General features: G+C 33.0%; 1 protein-coding gene across 3 annotated transcripts in view; it reads left to right on the top strand.

The window, feature by feature from the left end:
* The window catches only part of Sgcz (sarcoglycan zeta), a 468,968-nt gene that overhangs the window by 438,757 nt on the left and 16,491 nt on the right, over positions 1–13,720 (top strand). For all 3 annotated transcript variants that reach the window (XM_008846074.1, XM_008846075.1, XM_017801339.1), the window contains one exon: positions 3,153–3,225. In XM_008846074.1, the coding sequence (XP_008844296.1) occupies positions 3,153–3,225 (73 nt within the window). The remainder of the gene's footprint in view (positions 1–3,152; positions 3,226–13,720) is intronic.

The raw sequence follows: 13,720 nt of genomic DNA, 5'->3' as shown, positions 1-13,720 counted from the left end.
TAAGGATCCAAGTGCAACCAATCATGACTAGTAATAATCAGATACATACAGATTAGAGATGCATGCGGCAACATCTCAGTGTTAATAGCAAAAACAATCAGTCTTTCTGCAAGGAAGAATATATCTTAAAATGAAATGGAGGTCTTCTTTAAAGGGTAAAAATTTATTCAATTTTATATCTTACAGGGTTTATACTGAGTTCAGTATTGAATAATGGTATCAATTGAACTGTGAACCTAAAAATTTATAGCCACTTTTGTAAGAGCTGTATCCTTGCTCTGGAGTGTGTTTCTGAATATGTTAAAGCTGTAATGAAATGCTTCTTCTAATCATGTGGTTATTAAATTTTTAAAAATTTTTAAAAATTCTTCAAAGCATAAAAATTTGCTCCTTAATAATTAGTAGATGTGAAAAACATTACCACCGAAATTTACCTGACGACTTTATATCCATGCTCAGAGGCCAAGGATCTCAGAAAGTAAACGACTGTGACTAGTAATAATCAGATATACAGAGATTAGAAAAGCATGTGTAAACATCTTAGTGTTAATTGCATTAAAATGAATTTCTCTCTATGAAACTGTGTATTTTATTAATGAATTGGAGATCTTTTTCAAAGATTAAAACCTCATTCAATTTTATATCTCATGGGGTTTATACTAAGTATAATATTTTATAACTGTATTAATTCAACTGTAAACCTAAAAATTTACAGCCAATTTTGAAAGATGCATTTTAGCTCTGGAAATTGTTAATATGTCAATGCTGTTGAATGAAATGCTCCTTCTAATCATGTGGTTATTAAATAAATAATTATTTTTAATTAAAAATGTTATTCAGTTTATCTGTATGAAACAGTATATTTTAAAATGAAATGGGGATCTTTCTTGAAGGTTAAAACCTCATTCAATTAAACTATAAACCTAAAATTTTACAGGCAATTTTGAAAGAGATGCATCTTTGCTCTGGGAATTGTGAATATGTCAATGCTGTTGAATGAAATGCTCCTTCTAATCATGTGGTTATTAAATAAATAATTTAAAAAACAAAATATTTTTAAAACTTAAAAAAAAGAACCACTAAAAATTATCAAGAATTCTCTACATATAAACTTAAAATTGAGATAGCTAAAGCTTTCGGTCATCACTGAGAAGTTTTGGTGGGGATATACTTTCACCCATATAGAAACTGCAGTTACTATGTGAGACTGTCTGTGTTTGAAAATAAATAGTTACTGTTCTCTAATTATATTTCTGTCACCTTTCCTAGGATATTTTCATAATCATACAATACTAGAAATTAGCTTGTGAACTTTACAGATGAATAATTATTCTCTCTGGAAATTATATTCTGTGTTAAAATGTCAGTCCCTCTCTTTGAGATATGTAAATTTATGCTTTGGAATATTCTTTCAAATGCCACCCCCAGCAAAATAATAGAATTGGTACTTTACTAAAAACTATTATTTTACCATTCAAGACCCATCTTAAGAAATTTTCTGGGGCTGGAGAGATGGCTCAGACTGAGAGCACTGACTGCACTTGTAGAGGACCTGGGTTCGATTCCCAGCATCCACATGGCAGCTAGGAATCATCCTTAACTCCAGTTCCAGGGGAATCTGAAGCCCTTTTCTTACCTCTGTGGCATTGCACAGCATGGGTGCACTCACTTACATGCAGACAATACACTCATACATATAAAATAAACATAAGAAATAAAATATTTAAAAAGAAATTTTCCATATACAGAAATAAAAATATTACACAAAATATCAATGAGTGAAACCCTTAAAAATAAGATCTCTGAATTAATGAAAGTCATAAGAAATAAGTACCCTGTGCCATACAGAGCTTTCTCAGTAGGGAAAAAAGTTACTGAAGCCAATGAAAGTTAAACAGGTTCTAGTAGGTTTTAAGTCACAAAGTAAAATCTGCAGCCTGGACTATATATAAATTATGTTCCAGTTCTTGGAAAAAAGCTTTCTTCCTTATGACTCAAGATCAAAGTGCACAAGGCTATTTGTCTTTAAAAGATAATGGAGTGTATCTGATGTGTTATTTATGAAGTCAGGCTTTTAAAAAATATTTTCAGTGTTAGCTCTAGTTTCCTAGTAACAGAGTTATACTGCTGCTGAAGTAAAATATTTTATTCTTCCTTGCATAGTATGCAGAACCACATTCATTCTGATTTTTTTAATTTATAGATTTTAATTGCATTGTATTACTAAAATAGTGTTCACAACATTTATCGAATCGGCACGACATCTTTACATCAAAATATTTGCGGAAAATTAGATCAAAAGAAAATAATGTCTCTTCTGAAGGAAATGATCTGAAGCATTTGCATAAATTATATTTAAAAAAGCGATTTTGCCATTATGCTATAAGAAAGAATTTTTTCACTTGATTTTTGAAGAGGAAAATGCTCTCTTTTTCTCAGTTAAATTGTTGAAAAGTTTTAGAAGTCTGGAAAATCAAATGGAGTCAGTAAGTGATTTCAGATCATGTGTCATTCAGCTGTCTGAGCAAGATGTTGAAGAATATGACCTCTTCAGACAAAAGTGGCCCCAGATGAACCCGACTATAATAAGTGAATTAAAGTGGTTCACAGCTTTAGATAGCCTTAACTTCACTGAGGTCAAAGCAACCTGAAGTTCCTTGCCTTTTGATGAGCTCTGTAAAGCTCTTTGCTGGAGAATTGTTAAACATCCTTTGAAACCTGTCTGTAAATAGTTAACACTGAACCAGACTGAGCTTACCCTCTACAGAGTTATCATGCCTTCTGATTTATAAGAAGGCTGACCTAAGTGTGATAGTCTATCCTTCCCTTGAATTTCACTTAACCAGGAAATGAGGAAGGGAAAGAGATGAGCCTGTGTTCTTTGATCAGAAGGCGACATTTCTTCTAAAGTAAAAGTAAGGTAATGAAAAGTAAGTAATATAAATTAGGTAATCTAAAGTAAGAATAATATAATCTTTTAAGTAATTAACATAGGGAAAGTCAGAACTGCCTTTCCTGCCTCTTCTAATATTGAACCTCCATGTACTCTACTCATGTTCCCAGTTTGGGGAAGAATATTTGATGCATAAATCAGATAAAAGCCCCGTGTCAGGTCTGGCTTATTCTGATCGTTGCGTTTATGTTGCCCGCAGGCACCGAAGGAGCAGTATTTGGGCACTCTGTGGAAACACCTCACATCAGAGCAGAACCGTCCCAAGACCTCAGGTAAGCACTGCTGGTACACCGTGTCATAGTTTGACATATGAACAACCAAATCAGCCTTGTGCTATGTACTTGTATAAGAGATTGGCATTCTTCAGTTTCCAGGTAGACAGATACTTGAAGGTAGAGAGACAAGTTATTCTAGCTCCCCTATGCTTCTTAATTTAGCTAAAGTGAACATAAATATACTAGGTATAAGTAGTTTGGAAGATGAAAAAAAGAGTTATTTAGGAAGTTGAGTTGAGGACTGATGAGATTAAGTACAATGAAAACATACAACATAAACTGTGAGACACAGGCTGTAGATAAACAGGCATAAGAACGAGCACGAGGAGGAAGAGACCAAGGAAAGAATGTGAAAGGGTCATGGAGCATAAGGTAAAGGGAAAAACAGACACAAACAGAAACAGTAATCTGAAAACAAATCTGCATTGTCCTGCTGTGGTTACCTCAGTCTACTATTCCAGTTATTGTACTCTTTCTAAGAGTCTCACTTATGGGTAAAAGCTGTCCCTATCCAAAATATTGTGAGGGCTCAACATGATGTGGCCATCTCCCAAGACAACCAAGGCAACATTAGTGACTACTTAGAGTGACTAGGCTCCAGTAGATGAACTCACACCTCGGAACACCTGGGGACACAAACATGGTTCCATAGGCCTTAAAATATATGGCATAAAATCCAGTGGAAGAGGGCAATGCAAATAAAAGAGGGAATCTGAATGTGATTGAAATGTATTGCATTAAATGAAAAAAAATTAATAAATGTAAATTGTGAAAACAGTTGAAAGAATCACATAACTGCTGTATAGACATTCTTAATTCAATAAATAAATTAAGATTAGGGAACTAAAATCATTTATTTACTCTTATAGGAAAGCTTTACTCCAAAATGTTACAGTATTTTGAAAAAGGTTCAAATACTGTTACAAAAATCACTATCTTAAGGTAACAATATGGAAAAGAGAGACAATTTCTCAGAAAATTATAATAAACTATTACTTTTAAAAAGCTTTTTTTATTTCTGGACTGGAGAGACAGCTTAGTGGTTAAAAAGACTTACTATACAAGCATACAGACCTCAGTTCAGATACCAGCACCTGTGTAAAAGGTGGTGATGACTTAGTGCAAGCCTATAACCACAGAGCTGTGTGACAGAGACAGGAAATTTCTGGGATTTGCTGGCCGCCATCCTAGCTCCATGATCAACAAGAGACCCTGAGTCAAAGGAATGAGGACAACAGTCATAGAGTGCATTATAGCTCTTCCTCTGGCTTTTGGATGCACAATAAAATCACAGATAACACACATTTCTCTCTTTTTTTGCATCATCTTTTTTTTATGCTTTCTCTCTGTCTCTGTCTCTGTCTCTCTCTCCTCTCTCTGTCTCTGTCTCTCTCTCTCTCTCTCTCTCTCACACACACACACACAGGTACACAATCATGTTTCACAAAGGTCATGTTCAACACCTGTCAATGGATAAGCAGGAGAATGGTCAAATGAAAATATAAAACATAAAGTTGAAAATTATAATGTAAAGTGAACACTTAGACGATGGTAGACTTTTCAGGTCTTCACAGTTATATACAAATATTTTTGAAAGATCTGTTTTTCAACTCATTGAGAAACCTAGATTCAAAAATCTATTGAAAATTATCAGAAAGTAACTTTTTCATGATATTCAAGCATTTTAAAATACATTTATTATAATAAAAAATACATTCCATATAAAAATGGAATGGAATCTGCTGTTCATTTTCTCCTTTCAGTTTTTTTATATGGAATATATTTTTATTATGCTGAATTTGTTTTAAAATTCTTAAATATCATGAAAAAGTCACTTTCTGATAATAAACAGCAGACCCCAATCTTATCTAAATGAATATTGACAACTGATTGCTTTTAGATGAGGAATAGTTGACCTTCCTAAAACAAAGACCTCTAGATAGGCTGACTAGATTCAGATAGACAACTAGTGGGGAATGGCTTGGGGTGCAATAACACAGTGGACTGTAGCAGGGATGACAGAGTATAAGGGGTATGGGAGGGTGCCATCTGGGAAGTGGGTGTATAGATGAACAAGATGGTTTGGAATCTCCTGTGTGATATACACACACAAAACCCAGCAAATTAAAAAAATAAGTTATATTTGAGAAGGAAATATAAAAATTTACATCATGTTAATTAGTAAGGGCGATAAACATTACCACTGAAATCTACCCCATGACTTTATATCTATACACAGGTGCCAAGGAGCCAAGTGCAACCGACTATGACTAGTAATAATCAGATACATACAGATTAGAGACACATGTGCCAACATCTAAGTGTTATTAGCAAAGCAATGTCTTTCTGTAAGAAACAGTATATTTTAAAATGAAATGGAAATCTTTTTAAAGGGTAAAAACCTCATTCAATTATATATCTTACAGGGTTTATACTGAGATTAATATTGTATAACTATTAATTCCACTGTGAACCTAAAAAAATTATAGCCACTTTTGAAAGAGATGTATCTTTGCTCTGAAAATTGTTGAATATTTTAAAGCTGTAATGAAATGCTTCTTCTAAAAAATAAAAATAAAAAAAAACCTGGAAAGATTTAGAATTGTTGGAGATAGTGTGTAAACCGCTTCTCACAATGTGCTTTAGTATTGATTAAGGGTCTTTTTCTTAGGGAGTTGTCATAACTTGACTTACTATTTTATCCTTCTCTACCTAAGAAGGGAACAAGTTCCTTTAGGACAGGACCTCCTGTCCCTGTTTACCCTTAGTGTCAAAGCTGCCAGCAATGTAACTTTGCATTGTAATGTGATCGATATGTGTCAGTTTGAACCATTGTAACAAAATGAAATTAAATGAGACATTAAATGAATGTGATGAAGAAAACAGAACATCCTGAAGATGCATTTAGATACCATTGATGCCAATTTTTTAGATGGTTTTAACTCAGGTATCAATCAGTCAGTCAATGTTTTCACTCATGTGAAAGGTCTCATAGAATTAGGAGTTGAATGGTTACCAAGGCTGAAGGTAGGGAGACAGTCATTGATCAGTGTGTATGGGTGTCAGGATATAGGTATGAGAAAGAAGTTCCTGTGTGCAAAGCAGCCTGATCATACGTAATGAAAATGTAGTGTACAATTCAAAAAGCTAGAAGAAAATAACCAGAGTATTTCCATCCTAAAAAATCAATGAAGGCTTGATGAGATAGCTATGTTAATCTGATTTCAGCAATGTACAATGTATGCATGAATACAAACATTCCTAGCACCCTATAAATATGTACAATTTTCTTATGCATATATTTAAAAATTAAATGTAACTAAAATTTAATTTTAAAAATAAAATGATATTTCAAGATATAAAATAAATGTATTGGAATTTACTATTTCAGGCATTTTTATTTCTAAGTTCTAAAGGAAATATTTTGCTTCTATAATTTTAGTGGTTCTGTATACACTGCACAATCTTATTATGGAATTTCTATTACTTAAGGGGGAATATCACTATCTATGACTTTGTCTTACTCATGTGCCTCAGAGCTTGCAAGTGTAAATTTGAAATATACTATAATTAGAATATGTTGATCTTGATATTACTTTTCTAACCATTCGTTATTCAACACTGAGCTAAACTTGACTTATCATCTGATAAAAGCAAATTAACCACTCCCAAGATGAGTGTTACTAATATGAACTCCAAAACTGAAACAGAAACAAAGTGTAGAAATGAATGGGGTATTTAATTATTCATCTATGCACTGAAGTTTAAAACTCAGTGTCTGAGGAGATCTTGACAAACCTTGCTGACAATTTTCTATTGTTTCCGTTGAAACAATGCTAATGCTTCAACAATACTGATCAGGCAAGTAAATAAAACAGAGAAAGGTTGGCAAATAAATAAAACAGTACCTGACCATGTTGCTGTTATTGAGGCTAAGTCTTTAGAAAGAACCTTTAGGGAGTTTTTGGGAGTACAGATAATTTAATTTTTGAATGTGAGTTTCTCCAAATTATTTATTTGACAGATTTTTATGAGCATCTAATGCATTCTGAGGTCAGCACTAGGTCTCATGTATGCTTTAAAGCTACAATTGCAAGTTTCCCCTGATTTACTTAAGAGGCGCTATTGCATTACAATATTTCAAAAAACTGAAGAAATACACGCTAAAGCACTGATAGAGACATGGTGCTTTCCTGCATGTGTCCAAGTACTAAATCTTCTCCTTTTGTGATTTCTTTCATTAATATGCACTTAATTTATAACAATTTAAATAATTTCAAAGCTGTATAGTGAGAAATGATGAAGTCTGTGAGCTAATTTGCATCGTTCAAATCTCAGACAGCCAGATTGTTGTGAGAATCAGAGAAGCCTGGACATGGAATTAGTAAAATGGGTTAATATTTAAACATATCACTAGCATTCCTTTACCATTATCATGCTTATATGGATACAATTTCGAGCTAAAAATGTTCAGGTCTACAGAATACAATTAACTTCTAGAAATACATAGCACTAATTAACATCAATCTCACAGTCCATTATACCACTAATGGGTAAATTACTTTGCTTGTATTGTTTTACTTATGGGAGGAATAGCCTATGTTATATGATGACAGTGTGTGTGTGTGTGTGTGTGTGTGTGTGTGTGTGTGTGTGTATTGACATATATATCAAATATCATAATGTGGATATTTATATAATAAAGCAGCATATCTTGTTTTATTTTTTATTTCTTCTCTCCTTTCATTCTTTACTTTTCTTGATCTTTCCTTCTTTCTTATAATTATTTCATTTATATGCATTTTAGAATTACTAATAAATGAAGATTAAGTGAAAGTCAATTTGGAATTTAGGGAGTACATAGCAACAGTTCATTGAAATATCTATTTGATTTGACATGAAAAAACCTACTGAAATGAGAGGCATGACTGGGAAAAAAATAGAAAAAAATAATAAGACAAAAAATAATGTCACTTGCAACTCAAGAAAGCTCATCATTGCCCAATATGATGAGGCAATGATAGCAGCAGTGGTGCCTGAAGTTTTGCTCAGGTTCCCACTTAATAACTGCACTAGCAACTTTTTAAAGAAGTGTGAATTACTTCTTCACGATGTGAGAACTCTTGTAGAGAACTGAGGACTATGCCAACATTTTTGATGAGTTTAGCTCATACTTTTCTTCTTGAAATATTTTATATTTTATCATAGTATTTTGTTCAAAAGAACTCCATTGGGATTCTTTTGGAGATCTTAAAGATTGTATTCATTACATTTTAAATATGCCATTTTATTACCTATTGTGTGTTGTTATCCAAAAATAAACCAGAATTTTGAATTTTCAGAGAAATTTAAATAGACGCTTTTTTGGATATTCCTGTTTCTAAAATATTTATACAAACAGAGATGATAAACACTAAGGTATTTGGAGTAATATGCTCATTGAGTCATAGGAATGACATATTTTAAAGTGTTCCTGTCATTTACATTCTTTTGGGCCATTTTAAGACAGTCAAACATTAGGATCAATGAACAGCTTTTCTATTTATATAATATATGTCTTTCAAGTTTTACCTGGAAATTTGATTGAAAAGTGAAAAGTCCTCTAAGAATCTAAGACCACAACTTCTTCCCTATATTTTCCTATCAACATCTTCAAATGTGCTATTAAAAGTATTAGTGATCATCCGTATGCACACTATCTAATTTTATCATTAAAAAGTTACATGTGTTTAAGCATTTATCTATCCATCCCACTATATACGCGACATTATATTTTGTCTTCTATCCGTTCTGTTAGAAATTCTATACATCTTCTCAAGTTGAGCCTAATCACTTCAACATATATTGTCATTGTGCAATATTCAGGAGATTTTTACTTTATTTTCTTCTATTTCAAGATTATTATGCAATGTCAGGAAAAAATTTAAGTGTGCATTGGATTGTTTTTGTGTCCCAAATATCTGTCAAGATGCAAATTATTTAATTACTGAAAGACGTTTATTTATGCTTCTACCAGTTTTGTTCCCATATCCCCCACAACAAGGAACCTCTAAGGGATGGAGAGATAGCTCAAAAGTTCAGAGCACTAACTCCTTTTGCAGAGGACCCAGGTTTCATTTCCAGCACCCACATGAAGACTAACAGTCGTCCATATCTCCAGTCACAGGGGCTCTGACGTCCTCTTCTCGCCTCTGTCGGAATTATTCACAAGTGTACTTATATACATAGAGACAAAACACATACACATAAATATTCAAAACAGAAATAACATAAAATTTTTAAAAAGGAGCCTCTATTTTAAATTGCATTAAAACGTGGATAATCCTTGATTAGTACAGAATATTAATAATTAATAATTGCTCTTCCAAGATTGCATTCACCTGATATGCTATTTTTGACGTTCATTCATGATTATTCATTGTTTTTCTTTATTATTTCTGATTAGTATTCCATTATTATAATGTATAATTTTTATTGATGCATTTTCCTAATAATATACAAAGCATGGTTCTGCACGTTAGGCTTTATGTTATAACGCCTTAGTAGTTTACAAAGTCCTTTAGGCCTTACCATCAAAATAGATAAGAGTGATTTTGGTTCTAAATTGCTACAATCTGATAACTGCTGATATTAACCACTCTTCATGTACATATTGGACATTAATGTACCTTACTATTGTTCAAATCTTCTGCAATTATTAAATGGCTATTTGTATATCCTAGCATCAATCCATTGTGATATATATGTATATATAAATATATCAAGGTGTGAGATATATATGTGTGTGTGTGTGTGTGTATACCGATGTGAAATATATATAATTTTGAAGGTATATTTTAATCTGAAGATGTTTAACATATTTTCAAACTGTATTAATTCCTACATGCTGTGACCTAGAACACTTTTGTGATGCTTAAATCACAAATACATTTCTTTTAAGAGTCTTATGAGTTCAGCTTCTAGATGGTAAGGTGTGTTAGAGACTGAAGTTCATTTTGTCATTAGTTATCCAGCTATTTCAGCATCATCTGTTACAAAGTCTGCTTTTTTCATTGGATGGTTTTACTGCCATTGTCAAAGGTAACCACACAATTAAGAAATGCAACTGTTGAGGCTGGAGAAATGGCTCTGTGGTTAAAAGCACTGACTGCTCTTGCAGAGGACCCGGTTTCAATTCCTAGCACCCATATGGCGCCTAACATCGTCCTTAACTCCAGATCCAGAGGATCCCATGTCCTCTTCTGACCTCCATGTACATGGATAGTTATGGTCTATTTGTCTAGGAATCACAGTTGTACATGCACTTACAAATACATTGGATAACTCAGATATTTCGAACTTGCAAATGTTCAAAAATTAACTTATGTTATTCAAAACAGTGACTGTTAATTTGAAATTTTTTGATATCTATGTATCTTGTTGTTCTATTATGGTACTTTTTTAACCCATGAAAATTAGTTTATTTTCATATGTTAAATAGTCTGGAAAGTTTATAAAAAGTATTTCATGAGATTAATTTACTTTTCATGCTCTTAAGACATGTTGGATGACTACAAATTGTATGCTCATTGTATTACTGAAAGTAGAAACAAAATCCTCAGCTCCTCTAGTAAATTTTAATTACATGCTCTTTTACCAAACTCCTTTTTTACAATTAATTTTAAATTATTTGTATACATTACTTGAGTAATTGTGTATCTGAATACTGGATGTTTTTCAAAGCAGACTACTGCTTTAATAACAGTTGATTTTTTACAATGATTGCATTTAATTTTATCAAGACTAGCAAAGTATACAATTGAAACTTAATTCAAAGTCTTAATTACTTCAGCATTTAAGGAATTTGGCAATACTATAAAATTGCTACCACTTTGCTAATGTTTAAGCATAGTAAGCAATGTATAAAAAAGGCATGAGTTTAGTGATTATATGTCCTCAGTCAAAATATAGTTAGAGAAGAAATGCAATTATTCTCATAAAACATAATTTACATGTTTGACCTCCATTGCACTGAGTACTAGAAACTAAGCCCAGTCAGTCTAGTTCATTCTCTATGGCCTTGATTGATTATACCAAAGAACTTATACTGCAACACTTAGGGTGGTATTTGGTCACAGAGGCCTCATAGATCCAAGCTGGCGTTTGTTAAAAACTTCTCAGTCTACTCTCAGACTTCATTTACTGTATGTCTTTACTGTTTACTCTACTTTGAAGCTCTTTCCCACAATTACTCTAAGACATCTACCACTCCTTCCCCAAACCACTAGCTTCAAATAATAAGTGCCTCACTCCTTAGGATTGTCCTCTCTTGATGCAGAACTCTATTGATGCTCCTCCACATCTCCTCAGTCCTACAACTCAATCAAGCCATCTTCAGTAGGCTTCAGTAAAGGACAGAAGCTCCATTTCCTGGTGATGTTTGATGTGTTTATTTATGTTGAGTCATTTTTTACTACAGCAAAATGACTCTTTTTTCAACTGAAAAATCTGTAAGTCTAGAAAATTCAAAAGCTTTTTTTCCTCAGCTGTATATTACCACTTGTGGAGATATTTTGTTTCAAAAGTGGAGGAGCAGCAAAAGTAACAGAAATGGATCAAGGGAAGAGGTTCCATTAGAAAACCTAAGTGAAACAGAAGAAAAGATGTGGGAGAAACATAGAGACAGCAAAGAGCCTAGAGTATTGTTCTACCACAGCCAGTCCACACACTCACACCCATCCCTTGAATCTTATGATAATCCTGCAAGTTATAGATAAAAACACAGCTCTCACCTCACAGAGGATGAACAATAGCTGACTCATGAGTAAAATATGAGTGACGATGGCCTGGGAACATGGACTCATGCTGCTCCCAACTACCATGTTTCAATGTGGAAATATATGCATGTTTCAATCAGTTAGATGGGTTAGAGCAAAGTGGAAATCTCTACCGAAGGTTTCAGATTCTATCTGATAATGTTCTTAATCTGAGAGCTGGTACAAAGATAGGGATCTTTTAAGAAATTTCTAAAAGATTTTTCACAAAGATGCTAGGTCATACTGAGGTGCCTAAAATAGCCCAAGATACTTATTCTCTGAATCTGTAACTTACTAACTTTCTACCATCACGAACCTTTTACTAAGTCAATCATACTTATAGACTCATTCACGGTGGTGTGGCTTTGTTCTGGAAATATCAGTTCACAAAGTAAGCACTAATCATCAATTTGGAGCGGATGACTGCCTCTAGCTAACATCACAGAATTCACGTCAGTTAGCTCCCAAAATTTATTCATTTCAGCTAGAGATCCTCTAACTAGTAATACTATAGTCCAGTTTAGATGTGGGTAACTGATGTTTAAATTATATCTACATGCGTACATACATATATACATATGTGTGTGTGTGTAACAAGCATTTCCTGTTTAAATATGTGATAGATATCGAAATGGAAAAAACTTAAGCAATCAGAAATACTTAATGTGCTTAATGCTATACTACCAAAAGTCAAAAATGAAATAAACAAACATTTTGGAAGTTTCATATGAACATCTGACTATCAATATATGAGAAGTGTACTTGACCTATTTTCACTGGAAATGAATTATTATGAATTACTGCGTTAATTATTGGACAAAATTAGTATGTTTTTCCTCCATTTATAGGTGTATCAAGTTATATTTATTTGAATATCAGATGTAAAATCTGTCTTAAGTTGCTAATTTAGTTTAAGTTAATTCTCATATGAATGCTGTGTGAATGACTCAATCATGTCAACCATAAATTATTTGAAATATTATGGTTAATTAAGAACAAATTAAAACAATATTGGTCATAAATACACTACACAGGCAGTATGAGTTTGTGTGTAAGAGAACACTGGCCACAACATATCTATTTTAACATTCAGATTTTAACATTTATTTATGTATCCAAAGGTTTAGGTAGTAGATGTTACTAAATACAAAGACTGGATTTGACAAATTTTCAAGTGTTTTCTTAAAAAATAACAAAATACAGACATTTCTTAAAAATAGACATTTTTGAAATTTGAGAAGTAATGTTTTGAAGATGTTTGAGTAATCAGTAGACATGAAGATTTCAGCAACGTTGCTTTTGTGCATGAAAGCAAAGTATTTACAAATGTTGAAATTGCCTCCTGGTGCTGACTCTGCTCATTCATACCTCTCTTAAGACTGTAAGTTTGAACTCTATAGAAGCCTCTGAACTTCAGGAATCCATTCCTTGTTTTTCATTGTGTATGTGTGTGTTGTTGTTGTTGTTTTGTTTTGTTGCTTTGTTTTGCTTCTGCAAAACAAATCTGCATCTTGTCTCAAAAGGAAAGGGTTTCTCTGGGTTGTGGTTCCTGTGAGCACCAGAGAACCCTTGCCACAATGTCCTGTGATCAAGGGAAACAAGATAGTCACATCACCAGTAGAAAAACCCTTCTCTGGAAAGACCAACTTGTGCACGCAAACTCTTCTCATGCCAGCACATTTTATTTGCATTCTTGT

This window comes from Nannospalax galili, unplaced genomic scaffold (genome assembly GCF_000622305.1).
Source record: "Nannospalax galili isolate Female #2095 unplaced genomic scaffold, S.galili_v1.0 scaffold1282, whole genome shotgun sequence".
Lineage (NCBI taxonomy): Eukaryota > Metazoa > Chordata > Mammalia > Rodentia > Spalacidae > Nannospalax > Nannospalax galili.
This window is presented reverse-complemented; position numbering and strand designations above follow the sequence as displayed.